The 22515-nt window shown below is 57.8% G+C and overlaps 9 protein-coding genes across 9 annotated transcripts; 7 read left to right on the forward strand and 2 right to left on the reverse strand.

The window, feature by feature from the left end:
* Positions 1 to 11: 11 nt before the first annotated feature.
* On the forward strand, positions 12 to 1361 carry PSEUBRA_006399 (D-isomer specific 2-hydroxyacid dehydrogenase, NAD-binding; the record flags this gene model as incomplete). The annotated part of the gene is made up of 3 exons (XM_016439694.1): positions 12 to 769; positions 891 to 1012; positions 1174 to 1361. 3 exons carry the CDS (start codon positions 12 to 14, stop codon positions 1359 to 1361), a joined length of 1068 nt encoding a protein of 355 aa, XP_016289628.1.
* A 1296-nt stretch (positions 1362 to 2657) lies between these two features.
* Positions 2658 to 3656, forward strand: PSEUBRA_006400 (Mitochondrial substrate/solute carrier; the record flags this gene model as incomplete). The annotated part of the gene is made up of 1 exon (XM_016439685.1): positions 2658 to 3656. One exon carries the CDS (start codon positions 2658 to 2660, stop codon positions 3654 to 3656), a length of 999 nt encoding a protein of 332 aa, XP_016289629.1.
* A 118-nt stretch (positions 3657 to 3774) lies between these two features.
* PSEUBRA_006401 (Tetratricopeptide TPR2) lies at positions 3775 to 6906 on the reverse strand (the record flags this gene model as incomplete). The annotated part of the gene is made up of 1 exon (XM_016439731.2): positions 3775 to 6906. The coding sequence occupies one exon, from the start codon at positions 6904 to 6906 to the stop codon at positions 3775 to 3777; it is 3132 nt and encodes a 1043-aa protein (XP_016289630.2).
* Positions 6907 to 7432: 526 nt separating this feature from the next.
* On the forward strand, positions 7433 to 8047 carry PSEUBRA_006402 (Outer membrane protein, MIM1/TOM13, mitochondrial; the record flags this gene model as incomplete). The annotated part of the gene is made up of 1 exon (XM_016439700.1): positions 7433 to 8047. The coding sequence occupies one exon, from the start codon at positions 7433 to 7435 to the stop codon at positions 8045 to 8047; it is 615 nt and encodes a 204-aa protein (XP_016289631.1).
* A 93-nt stretch (positions 8048 to 8140) lies between these two features.
* On the reverse strand, positions 8141 to 9325 carry PSEUBRA_006403 (Epoxide hydrolase-like protein; the record flags this gene model as incomplete). Its single annotated transcript, XM_016439709.1, has 1 exon — positions 8141 to 9325. The coding sequence occupies one exon, from the start codon at positions 9323 to 9325 to the stop codon at positions 8141 to 8143; it is 1185 nt and encodes a 394-aa protein (XP_016289632.1).
* A 437-nt stretch (positions 9326 to 9762) lies between these two features.
* Positions 9763 to 13047, forward strand: PSEUBRA_006404 (F-box domain protein; the record flags this gene model as incomplete). Its single annotated transcript, XM_016439681.1, has 1 exon — positions 9763 to 13047. One exon carries the CDS (start codon positions 9763 to 9765, stop codon positions 13045 to 13047), a length of 3285 nt encoding a protein of 1094 aa, XP_016289633.1.
* Positions 13048 to 14342: 1295 nt separating this feature from the next.
* On the forward strand, positions 14343 to 15842 carry PSEUBRA_006405 (Glycoside hydrolase family 15; the record flags this gene model as incomplete). Its single annotated transcript, XM_016439691.1, has 1 exon — positions 14343 to 15842. The coding sequence occupies one exon, from the start codon at positions 14343 to 14345 to the stop codon at positions 15840 to 15842; it is 1500 nt and encodes a 499-aa protein (XP_016289634.1).
* Positions 15843 to 17530: 1688 nt separating this feature from the next.
* PSEUBRA_006406 (uncharacterized protein) lies at positions 17531 to 18157 on the forward strand (the record flags this gene model as incomplete). Its single annotated transcript, XM_016439683.1, has 1 exon — positions 17531 to 18157. The coding sequence occupies one exon, from the start codon at positions 17531 to 17533 to the stop codon at positions 18155 to 18157; it is 627 nt and encodes a 208-aa protein (XP_016289635.1).
* Positions 18158 to 18754: 597 nt separating this feature from the next.
* On the forward strand, positions 18755 to 20614 carry PSEUBRA_006407 (WD40 repeat; the record flags this gene model as incomplete). The annotated part of the gene is made up of 1 exon (XM_016439674.1): positions 18755 to 20614. The coding sequence occupies one exon, from the start codon at positions 18755 to 18757 to the stop codon at positions 20612 to 20614; it is 1860 nt and encodes a 619-aa protein (XP_016289636.1).
* Between the last annotated feature and the right edge of the window lie 1901 nt (positions 20615 to 22515).

Below are 22515 nucleotides of genomic sequence, written 5' to 3' on the forward strand. Positions count from 1 at the left end.
CACGATCCACAATGACGGTCCCAAAGATCCTCGTATGCCGTCGGATGCCCACGGAAGTGCTCAAGCGCGCGGAAGCAGCGGGCAAGGTCGAACTCATCACGCAGCCCGAGTCCGATGGCGAGCGGGCGCCCTCGCGCTCGTGGGTACTCTCAAATCTCCCTGGCTGTGCTGGAGCGGTCATTTGTCTCAGCGAGAAAGTAGACGCCTCCTTCCTCGACGCTGCCGGCCCCTCGCTCAAGGTGATCTCGACCATGAGTGTGGGGTACGACCACATTGACCTGCCTCTGGTCAAGTCGCGCGGGATCTGCGTCGGCAACACACCTCGCGTACTCGACGATGCGGTGGCGGAAGTGTGTCTGCTTCTCGCGCTGATGGTGACGCGGCAGGTGCCGGTCGCGACGCGGACGGTGCGAGAGGGAGAATGGCCCAACTTCCCCTGGACCCCGACGTGCTTCATGGGCCCAAGTATAGCTGGCAAGACAGTGGGGTTGTTGGGCTTTGGCAACATCAGTCAGTCGCTGTGCAAGCTGCTGGTGCCGTTCAAGCCCAAGAGGATACTGTACACCACATCGAGGGAGAGGAAATTCGACAGGGAGGACAAGTACTTTGCCTCATTGATGAGGGACGGTTTCCCGGTGGACAGGATTGGGGTCGAGAACGAGCCGGAGCCGATTGAGCTGGCGAAAAAGGCGGATTTGGTGTTTGTGCTGGTCGATCTGAATGCCAGCACAAAGCATATCGTAGGCAAGAAGTTCCTCGAAGCGATGAAGTGGGTATACGATCAGAGATTGGGAGCACGCCAGTGGGCGATACTGACAACCAAGCTCTTTCCTTCCTGTCGCTTTGAACCGGATCATTCCATCAACTCTGGACCCTGTCGTTAACAACAGACCCTCAGCATACATCATCAATGCCTCGCGCGGCGGCACTGTCGACACAGCCGCCCTCGTCGAAGCGCTTCGCAACAACCAGATCGCCGGTGCTGGACTCGACGTTGTCGAAGGAGAGCCAGGTGAGTACCTCCGTTCGGAAAGACCCTCGTTACGGCAAGTTCCGCTCGCCGTTGCGGATCGTCTCGACGAAAGAGCGGTCAAGTTGTCCGCAGTCTCCGTTCATCCGTCTATTCCGCGTCCTAACCTTAAATCTGTGTTGATCGGCGAATTCCACGCACAGGCATCCACGCGGATCACCCGCTGCTATCGGCCGACGTGCGGGACAAGGTCGCGCTGCTGCCTCACATTGGTAGTGGCACGACCGAGACGAGACAGGCGATGGCGGATATGACGATGAACAACCTGCTCGGCGCCTTGGGACTGAGGGAAGAGCAGGGCAAGGAAGCCGAGATGGACGCCGAGTTGTAGCGAAACGCCTGGCTTTTCAATGCTGTCAGATTGCTAGCTTTAGATCGCCTACGTCGCTGTCCGCCCGCATGAGCAATTCATAGACTCCATTCATCCTTCCGAGTCCTCGGAGCTGTCCGTCGGGTGATGACATCCTCTGCTGCCGTGATATACGGATCTGCCGTGTTGACCGGGCGACGGAGCACCCGGCTTTACACTCAAGTCAGTCCTCCATCGTTCGCACCTTCCGCCGCCATTTCGACGGATCGATAAAGCCAAGGGTGACGATGAGCAACCTTTGTCATGATGAGATCGGATCTTTCCGACCCATCTCAACGCCTTCCGACGTATATATTGGCGTTGATGTTCGAGTCTCCCGTCAAATCCTGACCTGAAATGCAATCGCGATATGCCTTCGACTCAAAATCGGTGATACAGGACCCTGCAGCTGGCCTGACCGCGAGGCACAGGACCCTGGTTTACCCCGCATTTCTGCTGCGCGCTGCTGCAGGTCAAGAAATCTAGCTCGCCTTATCATCAGGCACTCTGCCAGTGAAACAGCTAAGCGCCATTGTCCGGTGGCTCGTGCTTTCCGATAACGCCAGCCACACGAGCCGGCTGGCTGGCAGCGACGGGGTCACGCGCTCGTAGACTGCGGTGCAGGAGCGTAAAAGCACCCCATCACGGAGAATGGCGAATCGATGTTTGCGGTGCAGGACCACCTCTTCGTTCGCCGACGGCGAGCCTGCTTGTGATTGTGACGGGAGCGAGGGAAGTGAGACTCGGAAAAGAGCCTTTCTTGTCATCTTGACACATGTGATGTGACTCGTAAACACATCGTGCTGAGTAAATGTGGGAACAGCAGGCGTGTTTCTTGAGCGTAGAGAGAGGCAGAGCTAGGAGCAGCCTGTTGTTCGGGGCATCCGTCAAAAGACCTCAGATGAATGCGCTGGTCAAGGCGACGAATGTGCTTTCCCACGCCTCTCTCGGAGACAGCGGCACCGTCACGCCTTTGCCTACCTCTGGTGTTTCGGGAATCCCGACTGAGAGCTTGCGCCGATCCTGATTCATTGTGCCTCGCCCTTCCGGATCTTCCCTTGAGCCTGCTTCTCGGTCGCATACGCCGCACGGTCTCGGAAGCAACAGCCCCGCGCCCCCTCTTAAAAGCGCGTCCCTCCTTCCGCACACCTTCTTCTTCTCCTAACAGCACCTTCGCCATCCATCCCCTCAACCGTCGACGACCTTGCCTTGACATCATCGCATCCCCCTGCAGTCATTGTCGTTCCTACTGCAAGCACATAGACCTTCTCTCCCGCAATGTCGACGCTCCGCATGCCCACCTCTTCCGCCAACGCGGGCACCTTCAATGCGGCCAAAGGCGCCCTCACCGGCGCAGGCGTTGGCGCCGCCGCCGGCTCCACTAACAGGACCACCCCCAAGACGTACCCCTTTTGGCTCGGTGGCGCGGCCGGTTGTTGCGCAGCCTCCATCACCCACCCCCTCGACCTCACCAAGTACCGTCTCCAAACGGCCACGGTCAAACAAGGCATGTTCCGCACCATCCTCCTCTCGGTCCGTTCGGAAGGCATCACGTCTCTCTGGCACGGTCTCACCGCCACGCTCCTCCGTCAATTCACGTACTCAGTGACGCGCTTTGCGGTGTACGAAGATATGAAGTCGCGCGTCACCGCTCGATCGGGAGCGGCGCCTACGACGGGTGAACTGGCTCTGTGTTCCGGTACCGCCGGTGCGGTGGCTGGTGTGGTAGGCAATCCAGCGGAGATCGTCCTCGTTCGCATGTGTTCCGACCTCAACCTCCCCAAAGACGCCCGCTACGGGTATAAGAACTGCATCGATGGCCTTGTCCGCATCGTCCGTGACGACGGCGCTGCCACCCTCTTCCGCGGCCTCTCACCCAACGTCTTCCGCTCTGTTGTCATGAACATCTCCCAACTCGGTTCATACGATCTGTTCAAGGGGATTCTGCAAAAGCTCGACGTGGTGCCCGACGGACCGGTGCTGCAAACCGCCGCCTCCTTCTGCGCAGGCACGCTGAGTACGACGCTCTGCACCCCAATCGATGTCGTCAAGAGCCGAGTGCAGAACCTCAAGAAGGGCGCGGGCAACGCGAGCGTTGCAGGAGTGATTCGGGATGCCATTGCTAAGGATGGACCAACGGTGTTCTTCCGAGGTTGGACACCGGCGTGGTTGCGACTGCAGCCTCAGACCACGCTGCTGTTTTTGTTCTTTGAGCAGTTCAAGAGTCTGGTGGATAGGAGCAGGGAGGGGAAAGTGGGTGATGTGGTGAGGAACTGAGATGTAGAATGTCGCAATGATAGCACGCTTTTGATGATGTAGGGTCGGATGTTTCCGCTTGGTCTGGTTTGGGTTTCTGCGTGTGAGCTAGGGATACAGTGAAGTAAGAGGGTGAGGATTAGGACGTGGACTCGTCCATGAGCACACTGCTCTGATCCTGCCTCGAGAGGTCTTGCTCCGACCGCGAATGGTCCATGCTCATGTCGCCTCCCGACACGGCGGACGCATCTGGAAGCCCTGCCGGCGGGAAAAGGCTCGCCGCGTACCTTGGGCGTGACGAGCTGATCGACTGTCCCAAGCTCACATCCTGTCGAAAGCTCTGCTGGACAGAGCGCAATGAAGGCGACGCAGCTTCCGGAATCACCTCCAATCCTCTCCTCTCTTCCGCTTCGACCATCCTCCCCTTCCCCTTGCCCTTGCTCAACCTGCCACTCGGATCGTACTTGACGAACCTGTTCACGCCGTAATGCACCTTCTCCTCCAACACGAAATCCAGCAGTTCGGTGGCGTACACGTCCCGCGGTTGGATCGAGAGCGCCTCGTGGTAGTGCTGGATCGCATCGTCCAGCTCGTCGCGCTTGTGTGCGATCATGCCCAAGCAAAGATGTGCTTGGTAGCTATGCGGATCGAGCTCTACCACGCTTTGAAACGCCGAGGTGGCTTTGGCGTCCTGGCCGAGACGCATGAGTGTGAGGCCGAGATTGAGGTAGCTCGCTGTCCAGCTGGATGCCGGATGCTGCGTGGCAGCGGCCAGCTCGATCGCTGTTGAAAAGAACCCACTCGCCGCATCCAGGTCGCCCGTTTCAAACGCGACGATGCCTCGCTCGTTGGCCAACAGCGGATCCTCGGACCAGATCGCTGCGGACCCCTCGAGCGACAGCCGCGCAAGAGACAAGTTGTCCTGGTGCAAATGCTCCATGCCCACGAATAGCTTGGGTAGGTGGCTCTGCGGAAAGAGACGCGCAGCCGTCGAATAGGCGATGATCGCCTGGTCGCTCTCCCCCTCCAGTGCGAATGTGTGACCATAGGCGATCCACCCAGGCGCAAACCTCGGGTCCAACAGCGAAGCCTTGCTAAAGTAACGTCGCGCTTCGACCCATCGTCGAGTGGTGGTGTACCACGTCCCCACGGCGTACCACGAAATGGGCGATTCCGGCTGCAGCTCCGTCAATCGATGTGCCAGCATGAACAGCGCTGGACGCAGGTTTTTGAGATGGTACGTGCAGGCGATGTGGATGGGCAGCGTCGCGGGATGATCCGCTGCCAACTCGAGGATGCGCGATGTCACCACGAAGGCGTCTGCAAATCGAAGGCGCGAGAACAGTTCCGAGGCTAGACCGTGGAGCACATCTGGATCGTCGGAGAGACCGAATTCATCCGCCAGACGTCGCCGCGCCACCGCTGTCGTCTCGACCAGCCCTCGTCCCTGTTTGGATAGCTGCGTCGTATACAGCAGTCGAACCATCTCATAGTCCTCCACCGCCCCAGGCTCGTCCCCCGCCTGAGCAGCGTACTCAAGACTCTGAACGAAGTTCCACTGCTCTTCCGTCCCGAGCATCTCACCGTCGATGAGCGCGGAGAAGGCCTCGTAATTCTTGACGTCGAGCGCAAGGGCAGCCATGAAGGCGTCGCGCGCCCGGGGCACGTCTTCGAGGCGCAAGTAGATCTGGCCACGAAGGTAGGCGACGGAAGAGCCGAGCTTGATGCCGCCGTCGCTCGCGGGACGCTTGTTGCTCGTCGACGTGCCCCAATGTTCCGTTTCGCCGAGCAGCTCGAGCGCCTCGTGGTATTTGGCCAGGCGCACTTGACACTGGGCGGCGAGGTAGCGACAGGCGACACTGTGATTGACCAGAACGGTACCGTGGGCGGGCGCGAGGGTGCTGTTCCTCACTTCGTCCACGTCGGCTTGCAGGTCGATGCCGGTTTTGGAATTCGGCTTTGAGGCAGATGGTCTTTCGGTGTGACGCGACGCTGGTGGAGAAGAGCGAGGATCCGATGGATCGCTAAGAATCACAGAGCTATCGCGGCCATTGGCGGATGCATCTCGGAGGAACTCGTCGTCGGAATCGGCATCTCTGCCGCTGCTATCGGTTTCGGACGAGCCAGTGCCCGTAGCTGTGACTTTGAAGTCGCGCTTCTTCCGTTTGCCAGTCGTAGAAGAGGTGCCGGAGTACATGCTGTCTTTCGTTGTTGATCGAGCCATGATGCTAGCTGGTAGAATGGAAGAGGATCGCGTTTGCTGTAGGACCTCGTGCAATGCATCGTCGTCATCTTGGATGTTCTCGGATGCCAGAAAGCCTTCAGCACCAGTGTGCTTTGCTGCCGATGGTGCTCTTTCTGTATGTGTTGCTGTACCATTGAGACGCGTCGATTGTGAGGAGCGGGATGCGCCGTACCGAAGTGGAGACGTGAGCAGTTGTTCCGCTCGAGCGTATTGATGTGTGTAGAAGTAGCACTGCGCCAGATGGTAGGCGTCGTTGAACGCGGTCTCTGTCGTTTCTAGCGCCAATATCTTAGTGCCCCAAAAGATGGCAGTGTCGTAGATATGCTGCTGCATTGCATCTTGTCGCCATCTGCGAAGACGGCTCAATGTCGAGGGTGTTTCCTCCTCTTCGAGTAAGACCTCTTCTCCTTCCAATCCTGCGTCTAGGGCAATTCCAGCTTCATGAGCCTGTTTCAATCGTGAGGTCGACGCTGCGTCCCTGTGACTTTGGGACTCAACATCGGAGGAGACAGCAAACCCATTCGCTGATAGAGGGTCGGAATGCAGGTAGTCTTCTGTCGGCTGGGAGGACTGCACCACCTCCGGAAACGTGGCATGGTTGCTGAGTCGAGATTTGGCAGGCAAGCGTCGCTTTGGCGGCTGAGGCAAAATATCCGGTCCGCTTGATTCCTCATCATCTACGATCGAGCCGAGCTTGTGGTGCGGAAAAGAAGAGACGCGCTGTCGTTTTGAAGAAGGAGAGCCACCAAAGTTGGGTCTTGTCTTGAGCACGCGAGAAAGAGCAGGACTCAAGTCGAGCAGTCCACTGTTGTTGGCATCGTCGTCGTTGCGGACGACACTGAGGCTTCCGTCCGGGTTGAAGTTGCCTGGCGTGAAGGGCTGGACGATTTGGCTACCGGGCGTATGCGGAGAGTGAGGAGCGGTTCGGCTTCCGGAAGGCCCAGCGACGGCCAACTTGGACACTTGTCGCGGCCTCGGACTTTGATAGGGGAAGCCTGGGCTGGAGGCAGCGTCTTGTGGCACCATGACCGTGGAAAGAGGGGATCGAGCCAGCTCGCGAAGAATGTTGATGATGGTGGGAGGTACCAAGGTCCTAAATGAAAAGTGTTGCTTTCTAGTGTTGATTAACGACGCGCCCTGCAGCGTGTAGGACTGACCTAACACTTCAGAAAAATCGCCTCCACTTGAGCAGATCGGATCCGCGCGGTCTTTGGCGCTGCTCGCCAAGCTGAAAGGGTGTGCTTGGACCCTTGATGGCTTGCTCCCCCTTTCCGCTACCATCATACCTGCTCAGCATCGCAGCATGCAGACCTCGCCCCTGAACGACACAGCACAAACATCAAGCACTTCCTCGGACGCACCTCAGCTCAAGGTAGAGAACGAATCGCCTCGACCCGCACAGGTCAAGCCTCGTCTGCAGCCCATCCATCGGCCCATCATCACATCCTCATCGTCCGCGTCGTCCCTGGCCACACCCGACGACCAGACGCACGATCCACTCGCCAACAGCATCATCTCTGTCCTTGATCTTCCCAAGTGATCCGCCGTCATTATGTCATCCGACGACGAAAAGCACACGCCGCGCACTTCAGCGACCGGCGACAACGAAGCGTATCCTACCGTCTCCGCAACAGGAATGCCAAGGCTCTTCCCACGTCACAAGGACAAGCGCTCTTCCGCAGAACAAGACCGCATTGACGAAAAGGATGGAGATGCACCATCGGAGCTGGAGGGCCCAAAACACGATTCGGACGATGACGATTCCGAGGACGACGAGGAGGAAGAGGGAGAGTCGAAACCGATCTACCCTCCAACAGGATCGCTCACGTTGGCCGCATTTAACCCGTACTCTTCCATTCCGCTTTCACGGCGGATGGCACTGATCTCAGGATCGCTCTTCATCAACCTCGGTCTGCCCTTCCTCAACGGGGTCATGCTCGGATTCGGCGAAATCTTTGCGAGAGTCGTCGTGGCTCCAGCGCTGGGCATTACGGGTGTCGGATGGGCAGGCGATACAGCGAGAGCGGTGGCCAACTGGAATTGGGGCAGAGGACGCTCGTCAAGCAGCGAAAGGGGGTGGAAGGGCGACTCGGGGCAGCCGGGTGACTTTGACGATTGGTCTGCTACCAACGATCCTGCTGCGTCTACTTCTCATATCGAACTGTGATACCTCACGCAACTCAATACACTCGCGCATCTGACATATGTATCACTAGCAACTTCCAGTCATAATGATCCAACGTAGTCCATACCATCCGCATCAAAGCTTACTCTTGATCCAGCCGATCACTCCGCCCTTCTTCTCGTTGGGCAAAACGCTTCGCTCCACCCACTGCTTGAACTCTGAGATGACGATCCCAGGCGTCTCGTTCTGCACCCAGTGCCCGCTGCCGGCGACTTCGATGATCTCTACCTGGGGCACGTGCTTCTTCATCGTCCTTCCCAACGCAGGGGGCACGGCGACGTCGTCTTTTGGCGAGATGAGCAATGCTGGCAAAGACGCCGGCAGCGTCTTGGACGCCAACTCGCGATCTTCTTGCCAGTTGATCTCGCGAGTCCTGTACCAGCTGAGCGGACCCTCCATACCGCGGCTGCGGAACATGGTGATGTACTCCTCGAGCTGTTCCTTGTCGAGAATGCTTCGTCCGAGGTACTTGAGTGGGATGTCGCCAAACTCGGGCATCGTGAGCAGCCTCTCCAGCTTGCCGAGCAAATGCCAGTCTCGGATCTCCTCCTCGTTGGCAGAGTCAGCCGAGAAGAGGCCAGGGATCATGTAGATGATGGCGAGGAAGCGGTCGAGGTGCTGTTCGATAATCTTGGTGCTCCTCTCTTCGGAAAAGAACTTTTGGTAGCCAAACGAGGGGACGTTCTTGATGACCGAGTCGATGGGGATCACCTTTGACGTCGGGGCCTGGAATGGAACGCAGAGGCCACAGACGCCCATGACTCGGTCGGGGTACCACTGGGCAAATCTCCAGCCGAGCCAAGATCCCCAGTCATGGCAGAGCACAATGACGCGGCCCTTCTTGCCATCGGACGTCAGTTTCTCGGCACCATACTCGGAGCCCTTGGCAGCTTGAGCGTGATCCAAAAGACCATCGAGATCGATCGAGATGGCCCTGCCACCGTATTCTGCGAGGCGTGGCTGGGTCCCAGCAGGGGCAGAGGCAGTTGAGGTGGGTGGTGCGGAGGTGAGACCGTATCCGAGAAGGTCAGGGATGATCAGTCGATAACCAGCGAGCTTCAGCGGAGCGATGACGCTGCGCCAGCCGGAAGAGGTGTCAGGAAAACCATGCAGAAGCAGCACGGTGGCAATCTCTGGAACGCCGGCAGGAGGACGGTAGTCGAGGTAATGGTAGCGGCGCTGTGTCGGCGTGGCGTCCAGCTTGGAAGGCGGCGTGGTGAGCGGCGTAGTATAGAAGCGGGAAGCTTTGACGTCTAACATCGTGATTGTGGATGCTCTGGAGTAGCTCGTGAAGAAGGAAGGCGAAGAGGAGAGTATAGCGCTTACTAGATCCTTGTACATACGAGGCGGCTGTTCAAAAGTGCGGGGGACGTGCGTGTTCGTGGACCGGCGTCATCAGACCGTTTGGACCGGAATGCCGGGTGTTTTCCGCTCACAGAGCAGCCCAGGCGATGTAACAATCTCAAAAATTGATCCGACGGCACAGGGTCCATCTGAGTCGGAACGGTGCGCGCACGGAGCTGCCGTGAAGAAGCTGCGCGGCTGATTCATTTCATCCGTGGAAATAGTCATTCAGGGTCTGTCTGTCGGCTGCGCACTTGCAGGGATCGGCGGCCGTCACCTTGACCTTCTCCCACCGTACTCCCCCTCTCTCTCTCTTTCTACCACCATCATCTCTCGAGGTCCCCATCGCCATCATGAACGAGATGCAGGACGGCGACACAAGCGAGCTCGGTCGCGCTGGCATACTCTCTCTTCCCACCGAGCTCATTCACGCCATCCTACTCTCGTTACCACCCTTGTGCATCGAGCACTTCTCACAAACATGCAAACTCGCCCGCGAACATGTCTACGGCGAATCTCGAATAGGAGACATGCACCTGTGGAAACAGCTCTACTTGCAGCGCTTCGACGACTTCCCCAGCCTCTGGGACGCGGGCAACGATAGTTCATTGCAGCAGCTCCTGGAACAACACGAGGAGGAGAACGAGCAGAAAGCGCGCTCATCCAGCTCATCAGCATCACAGACCTCGTCCTCCGTAGCACACACACCGACGAAGAGCGCTGCCTCTTCCGTCATGTCGCTTGTCCAGCTCAGGGATCGTGCAGCCCGTCTGTACGGCTCAGATCCAACCAACAGCGGTCCCATCTCGCTCAACTTCAACGCCGTTATCACCGCGCTCTTATCCGTCATCGACACATCGGCACCAACAGATACACCACGCGAGTGTCTCAACACAATATGGCTCAGCGATTCGATTCTCTCTTCTGGTCAGAACACATGGGCGGAATGGGTGTTTCCTCGGTCCATGTTGCACAACCTGGATGAATACAAGATCGAATCCGCACAAGCCGCGGCCAATCAACCGAAATCTCAGCAGGACTCCAAACGTCGTCGACTCTCTAGCGCATCACGCTCAACTGAAAAGCAGCAAGATGACGGCGGTCCCTCCTCAGCTTCAGCATCAGCTGGCCCCTCACGCCGCAAGTCCTCGTCCAGGAACAACAGTGAACGACCCGACACCGGACGCAGAAGATCCGCACGCCTCCTCAAACTCATGTATCCGGAGTCTCTGCACGGTCTTGTGGATCAGGGCATCGACATTGACGAGATTGCGCAGCCGCAGATGCGACTCGCTGCCCGTATCCATTGTCTCTACGGTATCCGAGCCTGGAAGGACTCACAAAAGTCGCGTCTTACCGAGAGCCCTCAAGAGATCCCAGGTCAACGTCAACAGGATGGTCTAGCGAACGAAGGTGCAGCGCAAGCATCGGCGCAGGAGGCATCGGCCAGCACAGAGCGATCACAAGAAGCAGAGCAGTCCGGAACGCACGGACAGGAGACCGACGCGGCGGCGCAAACAGCGGATACGAGAGGGCGCGAGCAAGAAGCCGCAGACGAAGAGGGTGATGACGACGATGATGACGAGAGCTTCGACGAGCCACCTGCTGCTATCCTCCGGTATCGGCCTCGTACCTTCGGTCCCAGCTTTGGCTTCTGCAACGCGCCAGACGAGGAGGATGAGGTCCGCGCCCGCATGAGGCATCGCGTCTACGATGCCGGCTACTATGGCTGGTCCAATGGCTACGGCCCTCTCCACGCATGGCGTCGACCTGCCCAACCAGAAGCACACATCGAGGAAGAAAACGAGGAGGAAGATGATGACGTCGACATGACGGATGCCGTGATGGGCCACGGAAGTCAGGATGGCGACGACGATGCATTCCGTGAAGCCGCCGGCCTAAGCGACGACGAGATTCCTGACGACCCGGTGCCCATCGAGATCGAAGTCGGCAGAGTCGGCGGCAGCAGCCGAACCTTCCAGGTGGCAGATCGATTTGGCAATCCGGTCAGCCCCGAACAAGACAATGAGCAGTCCGGCGCCGAGGGTTGGGACACGCCGCACGAACCAACACCCTACAACCCAGATACAGCAGTGCTGATCGGCTCGTCGGCCACCCGCACTGACCGCGCACTCGATCAGCCCCCTGATCTGGGAACCTACGATGAAGAAACGCGAACATACACGTACGAGGGCAGCTTGCCTGTCGGGATTCGTACAGGCAGCGACAACATCCAGGTCACCGTCGGAGACACGGTCGACTTTGTCGCCGCTGGCGAGCTCAATCTTCGCTTCATTCGACCAGGCCTGCCCGCTCAGACCATGCGCGTCACCAGCGGCTACCCCAGGTCTGCCGCAGGAAACACCGGTGAAGAGGAAGAGGACGAAGAGGAGGAAGACGATGACTACGACGAAGATGCCGAAGACTGGGACGACGAGGATGGTGCTGACGACATGGACGACCTCTTCCGGCCGCCATTCTTCGGTACGTTCCGGCCCATGGAGGCAGCAGAGGGCTACCGCGGCTGTCGAGCGGACGACGAGGTCAAGCAGCTTGTGGAGCAAGCCGACGAAGATCAGAAGCATGTCGAGCCCGAGGAGCGAAAGATGTGCTTGCGGCCCAAGGCTATTCACTGGGAGCTCGTCGAGGCCATCATGCTTGTTATGTACGCCAACTTGAAGGAGGCCATCTGGCTAGAAAACTGGGGCGTAGGCATCAAGATTCCAAAGGTCTTTGACGACTCGGGCCTGCTGGTCCGCGATCCAATGGAGAAGCGCGAGTTCCTCGAATTTCCCACCGGCTGGATCTCGTCGCTGCCCGTGCCACTGCATTCCAAGCTCAACGTCGAGACGGCTGGACCACCCGGCAGTCCGCCTCGCTCGCCGCCAAGGACCAAAGAACAAGACGACGAGAAGCCACACGACTGGGCACGGTGCGAGAGCTTCTGGGCTGGAACGTACGCCTTCCTCGACTACTCGCACTTTGTCGATTTCAACGTACGCATGGCGCGACGACGCAGGCAGGCCATCACGAACTCTCAGGCTCAGAAGGACTCGAGCAACGGCAAAGGATCGTCTCACAACGGTCACAACAACGAGGTACCGAAGCCGAATCTCGTCGGCCAGGAAGAGGCCGTGGGCGATTGCCTGCAGCTGCGTCTCGAGCTGCTGCCCAAGTCGCAACAGCCGGAGTACAACAAGAACGAGGAGGGACAGGACGATGATGACGACTACCCAACACTCTTCTTCCGCGGAACGACGGTCACCTACTGGGGCAACGAAGCGCCGATGCCGCGTGGCGGGGTCCATGGCAAGGTCCGCCCAGTCTATGCTCGGGAGGAGGATATCGATGAGGTCATGTCCAAGGGTCCTCGGGGCAAGAAGAAGATCGAAGGCTTGCATTGGTCGTTGACGCACGTCTACGAAGGCGAGGATCGATGGCAGCTGGAAGGCATTCAGCCTGGACCGCCTGGCACTCGAGCGCCCATCTTTGGCATCTGGACGGATGCTTTGCATGAAGAGGAGAGCCCCAATGGGCCGTTCGTGTACTGGATGATGGACGACCGGCCGTGGAAGGAGATCGAACGGATTAATCGGCAGGACGCTCACGCCGCAGCAGCTGCTAGGGCCGCCAGGTGAAGGACTTGTACACGCATCCACGAAATTTAGTTCCCCTCTTCCACGGTTGGCCATCGTGCGCCCGGGGAAGTGCTCGCCAGCCAATGAGTGAGGTGCTCTGAGACGTTCGACATCAGAGATTGCCGGAAGGTTCGTGGCACGGCCTTCTCAGGGAAACGACGTCGAAGTATCAACATTGCCTGATATGGAATGATAGTCGGAGCTCGAGAACGAACTTGCTAAACAATGAGATCCAAGATTGACAACGAGACTGCAACAAGCTTTGGTGTGGCGCGGGAATTGATACAATGGATGAGCAACGCTCGACGGCTGCAAGCGGGCCAGATGAGGTTGACAGAGTTCCGCCGAGAGCGAGCGTGCGCTATATGAGGGAGAGCATCTCCACCGACGGTGAGCACGAAGCCGCGGAATAATTGAATCTCTCCGAGATCTGGATGTTGCGGGGTCTCCAGCAGTTCGGAACGGCGTGTGCCGGTGGTCAGCAACAGGAGGCCGTGACAGGCATCGTCGTTCCGATTTCGAAACCATGCACGGTCGTCTCGAAGCGATTGCCGATGCAGCAGTGCTTCGTTTGGCGAGTTGCGGAGTTGCTCACCCCGCGGCGCTAGCTCAAGGAGATTCCTACGGCTCACTTTGATTCGCTTCTGGCTTGACTTGCCCGATGTCGCACTGCCCGTGCCATCAGACATGCTCATAGAGGGCGTCACTGGCCATGCTTGAGTCAAATGCTCGGCCGGTGTTGTGTTTGGTCATCGTGCCGCCAAATGCAGTTGCGTTTCTTGACAACTGGCGAACTGCGTGCCAGCTTGGAATTTTACATTGCCGAAAAAGGAGGAGGCGCGCCGGGTCAAATGGTGGTCGTGCGGGGTGGATGCAGCCGCAGGGCCGGCTCGGTGGAACTCTTGACAGCGTCAGGCGGAGTTGGAACCCTTAGCGTACTTTGTGGTGCACGACCTCCACGCTTAAGCCTTCTCGAGACGCTTGTGTTCGTCCGACCATCATTTGACATCTCGCTCATGTCCGTGCTAGACGAGCTCGCCTAGCAAGCTCATTTGGCGACCCTCTCGGCTTTCCCTCGAGCCTACAGGAGGATTAGCAGCACGGCCCACCGGCTTGAGAGTGTGCATGCTTAGCGAGACCACAATTTCGACCTTCTTCCAGGTCCTCGTTGCGAGAGGGGCCTGCCCATCATGGCTGGCCTTGAAAGCATAAAAGCGAGCCATGAATCGACACCTCTGCTTTCCTCGTCATCAACGCATTCAGCCTACTCCTCCTCTGACAAGATCGATCTCGAAATGGCCAAGACTTCCGAACGACGCTCCAAGCCCATCGCCCTGCTGGGCAGCGCAGGTCTCTGCCTCGTGCTTCTCTGCCTGTGCGCCTTCAGCACCAACGCTGACGCTGCCTCCGTGGCCAGATCGTTGATCGGCCTGGAGAAAGCTGCTAGCCGCCTCATGCCGCGTGCTGTCACCTCTTCGTACGCCTACCAGCGCATGATTGCCAACATCGGAGGCGCTTCGTCCACCGCTGGAGGCAACCAAGTACCAAACGTGCTCACCGGTAGCGTCATCGCATCGCCTTCCACGGCCACGCCAAACTACTTCTACTCTTGGATCCGGGACGCTGCCCTCACCGCAAAGATAGTGGTGTCCCAGCCAACCCTGGACCGCACGCTGATGACCAACTATGCCAACGCCGAGAAGGTCCACCAGCAGAACGCTGCGAGCTCGAGCTCTAGTCAGGGAGAGCCCAAGTTCAATGTTGACGGCGCCCTCTTCACTGGCCCGTGGGGTAGGCCTCAGAATGACGGCCCCGCCCTGCGCGCCTCCACCTTGATGGCTTTCGCCAAAAGGATTGGACTCAATGACGCTTTCACGACCGGAACACTATACAAGAGCGACCTGAGTGCCGGTAGCCTAATCAAGACGGATCTCGAGTTCGTTTCGCACAACTGGCAAGCCTCGAGCTTCGATTTGTGGGAAGAAGTTCAGGGCAGTCACTTCTTCACGTTGATCGTGCAGTATCGAAGTCTTATTGACGGTGCCAAGTTCGCTGGTGCAATGAACGATCCTGGCGCTGCGTCCTACTACAATCAGCAAGCCGCGGCCATCCTGTCAAAGCTCCAGAGCTTCTGGGACTCGTCCAATGGCTTCATTCAGGCCTATCAGGGTGTCTCCGGGCGTAACGGCATCGATTGCTCCGTCATGCTTGGCGCGCTGAAGGGTTGGGACACGACGGATAATGCTGCCGCAGTCAACGCAACCGTGTTTGGTGTTGCCTCGGACAAAGTGCTGGCAACGCACAAGAAGTATGTCGATTCCTTCCGCTCACTGTACGCGATCAACAACAACGCGGCTGCTCCCAACGCTGTAGGCGTAGGCCGCTACCCATCGGACGTGTACGACGGCGACGGAACCTCGCAGGGCAACCCGTGGTACATCTGCACGCTCGCCGCTGCGGAGGTGCTCAACACGGCTGTCTCGGTCGCCAATGCACGCGGCAGTCTCTCGGTCACTTCGACCTCGCTGCCCTTCTTCCAGCAATTCTCCTCCTCCACCTCCACTGGAACGTACAGCTCCAGCTCGAACCAATTCAGCACGCTGACAAGCGGAATGAAGGCGATGGCAAATGGCTTTGTCAACATCGTCAACTCGCACGCTTGGCAAAACGGCTCGCTCAACGAGGAGTTCAACCGCAACAATGGCTTCAACCAAGGAGCTCGCGATCTAACTTGGAGCTATGCTGCATTCGTCTCGAACGACCTTGCTTCCCAAGGCAAGTATCTCGCCAACTGATCGATCACTTGATGTATCGAAGCATTGCATGTCGCTATCGCGGTTTCAGCTCGAATTCGCACTAAATTGAAGGCGGCCTAGCAACTTGAGAAATGAATCGGTAGTGATTGCAATCTGGGATCTACCCGATGAGAGATCGGCGGGATTACAGCGACCCGACAGCATGCCTGCTGCGAGGTGCATTGCGGGGTAAGAAAGTGACCACCGTCGGGTCGGAAAGCGAGGAAAGGGACAGGAACGATCAAGTCTTGGCACCGTGCCACGGTGGAGAGCGGCGACCACGTTGAAACAGCGAAAGGCTTGGCACCGCGATTGAGGCGCTGAGCCGTGTAAAAGAGACCACGCGACCTCAGAGCCACAAGCAGCAGCTCAACGTGACAATGCTTGGCGGTGCAGCTCATTTGCATTCCGAAGTCATCCGCTCGTAAAAGGCGAACAAGAGGCTTGCAGCACAACGGTGAGTATGACATCCGAAGATGCTGTTCATGAATCTATTTGCAGGGCCGATCGACAGGGCCACTTTTGGGCTCGGAATTGCGCTTGAGGATCCGCCGAGCTTATCGGCTCAATTTGGCGCTTGACCCACTGTTGCGCTTCTAGCTCCGACCTTGCAATCTACGGAGTAGCAGAGTGCCAGCACCGCAATGACGTTGACTTGCTTCCAAGATAGTGCTCACGATGTGTTCTGCCATCAATTCACTCGGTGTGACGGACACATACTCGGACTCAAACGATTCTGCTGAGCCCGGGAAGCGGCTGCAGTAAAACAATGGCGGGCTGACAGGGCCGAGGTGCGGGTAGATACGGGGCCCAGCGTCACGCGAGCTTGCCCTTCTCTCCACCACAGAACCCTGCATACAGTACGGCCTGCGAGTCGAGGCCATTGCGCGTTGCTTTGCTTGAAGTGATCGATTACGCAGCCGTGATTGTGACTCCCTCTCGGCAGAAGGGTCCGCCGATTTTCGTGATCTGACGAAGCACAGCTGTGACGGCTTCGGATGAGCTAAATTTAATCCAGCGCGGTAGGTAGGGTGTGGCTCTGGAGGGGAGACCTGGCTTGCAACAGAAACGGTCTCGATTCCCACCAGTCTGAGCCTGTTTCTCTGGACGGGCCAGAGCAAATGGGCCCACGCCGTCATTTTCATGCATGCAAGCACTCGACTCCATGCGCCGCGCCGCCCCGTCTTGTATCACGCCTGCCGCTCCTGCAGCGGTCAACTTGGCAGCCGCTTCCCTCTCGCTTCTCTCTTGGCCGGTCTCTCCCTTTTCCCTTGGCACCTTCCTTCCGTGTTCTGCTCAATCCCGTCTGAGCCCTTCCTGTCTCGCTCCGGGAACAGTGTGTCCGCAGCACCGCTTACGCCTGCATCAACCTTTGCTTATCCGTCTTGTTTGCTTCGAGGTCCGCCTCTCTTGCCTCGTCGTACAACATCGGAACATCATTGACCTCATCCTTGACAACCCCCCACCACCATCTTCACCGTCGTCATCTCACCTCCAGCTTTCAGGGTTTCTTCCTCATCGCTTGCATCATTAAAACACTGCCTCAAGCTAGCACTGACCGCTGACAGCATCTCGACGATACTTCGGCTTGATACCTTCACAACAACTACTTGTCGTCACACGTTCCCGTCTTTCACGAAGATCATCGGTCAAACGCTGCATCAAGCCTGTCCACAACATCGCCAACTATGCACGCTCCAGAAAAGAGTCGCAACTCCACCTGCTCGACCGACAATGGCTCGTCGCACGGTCACGAGGACAACCGCCTCACCTATGTAACCTCCAACATGTCCACCATCTCGTCAACACCCAAGGAGAAGAAGATCGAGCAAGAGCTATCACTGTCCACCGCGGACGCCCACGAAACTCGCAGCCCTACAGCATCACCGACGCAGCAGACCTCCACCAGCAGCACACTCTCCTCCGCAGCAGCAGTCCACCTCAACACGCTTCTCACTACAGGAGAGCGCAAGTCGTGGAAGTTTGACCCCAAGGACACTGTTGAGACCGTACGAACACACATCTGGCAGAACTGGCCCTCCTTCTGGCCGCAGCCCAAACCCGAGTCGGTCGCCTACCTCAGGCTGCTTCATCTTGGCCACATTCTCGACAATCCAGAGACCACACTCGCATCAAGAGGCTGCAAGGCTGGCGCAACCACCGTTGTTCACATCATCATTCGCGCCATTCCACCACCGCCAGAGCCGGTCAAGGTAGAGCAGGAATCACCCGTCAAATCGACGCCACAAGCAAGGCCACCTTCGCGCAATCGCGAGCCCGAGGATACACCCGGCTGCTGCTGCGTCATTTGCTGATCAGCACGAGACGATTGCATTACACCGTCCTGATACCCCAAGTCTCTGAATCGTTGCATGGCACGCACTCCACCCTTTGTCGTCTCGCGCTTCCCACATCAGTCTCGCCCGGCTCCGGCTTGTTGGTCACCGTCCCCCTGATCAGTCTGTTCTCAGCATAATCCACCGCTTCCCAGGTCTTCGCTCTTTGCATTCTCGCCGGTCCTTTGCCCCTCTGCGATCTCTTTGCATCTGCTCGTTGCACCGCCCGTTTCACATTGTACTTCTAGTCAAATTATCTCGTCCGTGTGTCATGGTCGCATTCTCCATCGTAATCGATCTGCTTTACTCTCCCACGACGCTGCCGAAGCGCAGCAATACCTGGTTTGGTCTGCATGATGAGCTGTCGGCGCGGGCAGCGAATTTATCCCTGATTGTGAGATCGACGCCTGAGCACGCTAGATGATAATTTTTCTGACCGAGATCCGGAAGAAAGGAAAAAAGTTGGCTGGAAAATTTCGAAGGACTGAGCTGAATCGAAAGAACCCTTCTGAAGCTCTTCTTCTCATCTGTTGTCTCTTCACCATCACGACCAACACAACAGAGTGGCCTGTCGACATGCCAGCACAAAAGAGACAACGAGGTAGCGACGCCGCTGGAGGCTCGCAGCGAGCTGGCGGCAGTGGGCCATCTGCTACCGTCTACCGCAAGTCTGCCAAGAAGCAACGATCTGACCAGCAAACACCGACTCAGCCCGCCAAGAAGCCCGTACCGCAACGTACCCGGCCCAAGGACGACCCGAAACCAAAGACCAAGCACGAGTACATTCAGGCAAAGAAGGCTGCTGCACTCAAGGAGAAGGAGGCTGCCAATGCCGCTCGTCGTGCTGAAGAGTCTGCTGAGAAGCAACTGCGGAAGAAGCAGATCCAGCAGCAGAAGGGCAAGGGTGTCGCGGGCAAAGGCGCTTCTCAGCAGCCGGCGACCATTCTCATCAAGCCACCGCAGCCAACGTCGACGTTCCGAATCGTCGCCGGCTCCTACGAGCGCCTTCTCTACGGTCTCGAGGCGACGGTCGAGCCTTCCTCTGACAGCACCACCGCCGGGGCCGACGCATCCTCATCCACCAGCGCCGCCGCGTTCAACATCTCCCTCAAACCCATCTTCACCTTCCCGGCGCACATCTCGTCGATCCGCACCGTCGCCACCGCGGGCTCGGACTCCAAGTGGCTCGCCACGGGCGGCACGGACGAAATCGTCAAAGTGTGGGACCTCCGCAAGCAACGCGAAGTCGGCCAACTGACGGGTCACGAAGGGACCATCACCTCGCTCGTCTTTGCCTCTCGCACCTACCTGCTCACCACCAGTGCCGATTCGCACATCAACCTCTACCGAACAAGAGACTGGGCGCTGCTCCGAACGCTCAAGGGCCACATTGGTCGGATTAACAGCGCGTCCCCACATCCGACGGGGCGGCTGGCGTTGAGTGTGGGGGCAGATCGCACGATCAGGATGTGGGATCTGATGCGTGGTCAGGCAGCCGCGTCGACGAGGATCGGCATCGAGGCGGATCTGGTCAAGTGGGATACGATGGGGGCCAGATTTGTGGTGCTCGCGTATCGTCAGGCGATGATCTTCGGGACGGACATGACCAAGGTTGCAGAGCTGGAGGAGAAGAGGCGGATCGGCGATGTGTGCTTCTTCCGTGTGAAGGATGGGGCGGGCAAGGAGCGAGAGTTGTTCTTTGCTGGGCTTGAGGATGGCATCGTCAAGGTTTTCGATCTCGATGCCGCGGTTACGGAGGAGGCCAAGGCTGTTGCGAGCGACAAGGAGGAGGACGAGGACGAAGAGGAGGAGGAGGAGGAATTGGCGTCGCTCGTGGAAGTCGGCCGACTGGTCGGGCACAAGAACCGAGTGCGCTCCGTGACAGTCCTGCCCGTCTCGGTGTCCTCTGCAAAGGGCAAGCAAAGGGCGACCTCGTACGTCGCCGTCACGATCTCGTCGGACGGCTTCATTCGCACCTTTGACCTCAGCCCCATCGTCAACAGCCTTTCGTCAACGGAGCGCACGCTCGCGCAATACGCCGAGCAGGTGGTCTCGGTGGAAAGCAACGCGCAGTTTGACACGAAGGGCACTCGACTCACGTGCTTGACTGCTGTCGGTGTTGCAGGGAGCGCGAACGCGGGCGCAGAGCAGGAAGAGGAGGATGGCGCGGACGTCATCGGCAGCGACGAGGACGGCGATGCGGAGCTGGAAGAGGAGAGCGAAGACGAGGAGGTCGACGTGGAAGCAGAAGATGAGGAGCTCAAGGCGTTGGAACGCGCATTGAAGGAAGCTCAGGAGAAAGGTCTCGATCTGGAGGACCTGGAGGAGATGCTCAATGGCGATGAGGAGATCGATCTGGACGACGATGTGGACGAGGAGGACGGCAGCGATGAGGAGGTCGAAGAGGAGGACGAGGACGAGGGCGAGCTCGAGTGAGCTACGATGCTGTCCAACAGCTCCGAATCCTCATCGTTCGACACCACCATCATCGAACACCATTTGCACTTTTGCCCTTCTTTGCTTGATCGACGACAATTACCAGTCCGGCCGCCAATTCGCGCACAGACGAAGTTTGACAGCGGCAGCGTGTAAAGAAGGTCGAATTGCAGAGCCTAACACTTGATGACGGAGCGAGCCTGTAAACGCTATCGACTGGCATGAGAGAACCGCAGGACCGGTGCATCCGATTCTGCACGTCAGCAGACACCGGTCAAGTTTGCATGACTGTTCGGACGTGACTGATCGACGACCGGCAGAAGCGAGCTTCATCGTTTCACCTCGACTTTCGATCATGAGCTGAGAAAAAGGAAGGCTGAAAAAGGGGCATCGAAAAGCGGTTGCAAAAACTGAGGTCCACACTGGTGCAGTGCCTGTTTCGGCTTGACCTCGCATCCGACAAGCCACACAGAAACAAGTCCATCCGAGACAACAACAATCGGCTTGTCTCCGACCGTCGAAGCGTCGCATGCTGCTGCTGTTCCTGCCTCTGCCTACTTGACTTGCTGAGCCGATTGTCGGCCAAGACCCTGAGCTTTCTTTTGTATCCTTCTTCCCAGCAACGTGATCAGCAAGACCCTTTTCGGTCGCAAGAGCCGTTCGAGTCTGGGCTCTATCCCTTTCAGCCTTTGCAAATCCGACGAACGGGCAACTGGACGGAGTAAAGGCTGCCAACCTTCCACGACAGAGTGCAACGGGACAAGGTTGGAACGAAACGCAGTTTGCAAGCATGGTTGCTGTCGATCGGTCGTGATGATCTTTGCTGCAGCGTTTCCATGCAAGCCCAATTCGGGCTGCAGGACAAGCACCTGGCATTGAGGCGCGTCTCTGCCTGGCTGTGCGTGTCGGATTTGAGTTTGAGTTGTGTGTGTTTTGGATTTTCAGAGTCAGCTGCACCCTTGTTTTTGCTTTTCTTCCTTCTTTCGAAGGAAGGTTGATCTTCTTCTGCGCTGCCATCCATCGCTCCTCTTCTAAGCCTGGTGAATCGACTTGCGTGCATGCATATGCATTCAAATGTCTCGCAGTGCTCTGCTGTCACTTTGTCGGCTGGTCGCCATCAAGCAAGGTTGCCACGATGATCTTGCGTTCGAAGCATGCTCCGAGCTGCCTTTGCCATCGCAGCACAACCATGCCATGTGAAGTCATCTCGATTGAGTTCAACCCTGTGTGCATGCTGGCAAGCGCTCATCCAAGTACATGCTGCTATGCGAAGAACCTCTTCTGAAGAGAAGAGCAGCGTGGGAAAGGAAGTCGACCTGCTCGGAAGCCTTGTTCCAACCTTCAGGGTGATCTCTCAAGCATTCTTGTCTTGTCTGTGGAACTGCTGCCTTGGATTGCCTCACCTTCGAGCAATGACCAAGTTCAAATGGAAGTCGTTGCTGCTTTTCATCGCGAAAGCAGAGTTGCAAGAGAGTGTCTGTCAGTGCGAGCACGGTGCGATGATCGCTCCCAAAGCCGAAATTGCAACAGATGAAGCTACAGAGACCCTTTGAAGATGCTGTGTGCGATCCAAAAGTTGCGCTCGCGCCCTGCATGCTGCCGCTCGCTGCCCCTTACTTTAGAAGCCGCTATTTGCCTGACCCCGATTCCACCAATCAAGCATCCCATTGACACCATCCCACGATCGTTCCTCCCTACCATTGTCATTGTCTCTCTGCCTCTCTCTCGCTTACCGCTCTCTGTCCTTTTGCTGCGCCACCGTATTCAGCCCGCCCACTTCCTTCACTTGCCGTCGTGTCTCCCTTCACGCTGCAGTGGCGGCGCATCTCTCCACCATCGCCCACTTCATTCATCTGCTTCCGTCTTTTCACTCATTTGCCTTCCGACGCTTGGATACCTTC

The sequence above is a fragment of the Kalmanozyma brasiliensis genome (genome assembly GCF_000497045.1).
Source record: "Kalmanozyma brasiliensis GHG001 unplaced genomic scaffold PSEUBRA_SCAF9, whole genome shotgun sequence".
NCBI lineage: Eukaryota > Fungi > Basidiomycota > Ustilaginomycetes > Ustilaginales > Kalmanozyma > Kalmanozyma brasiliensis.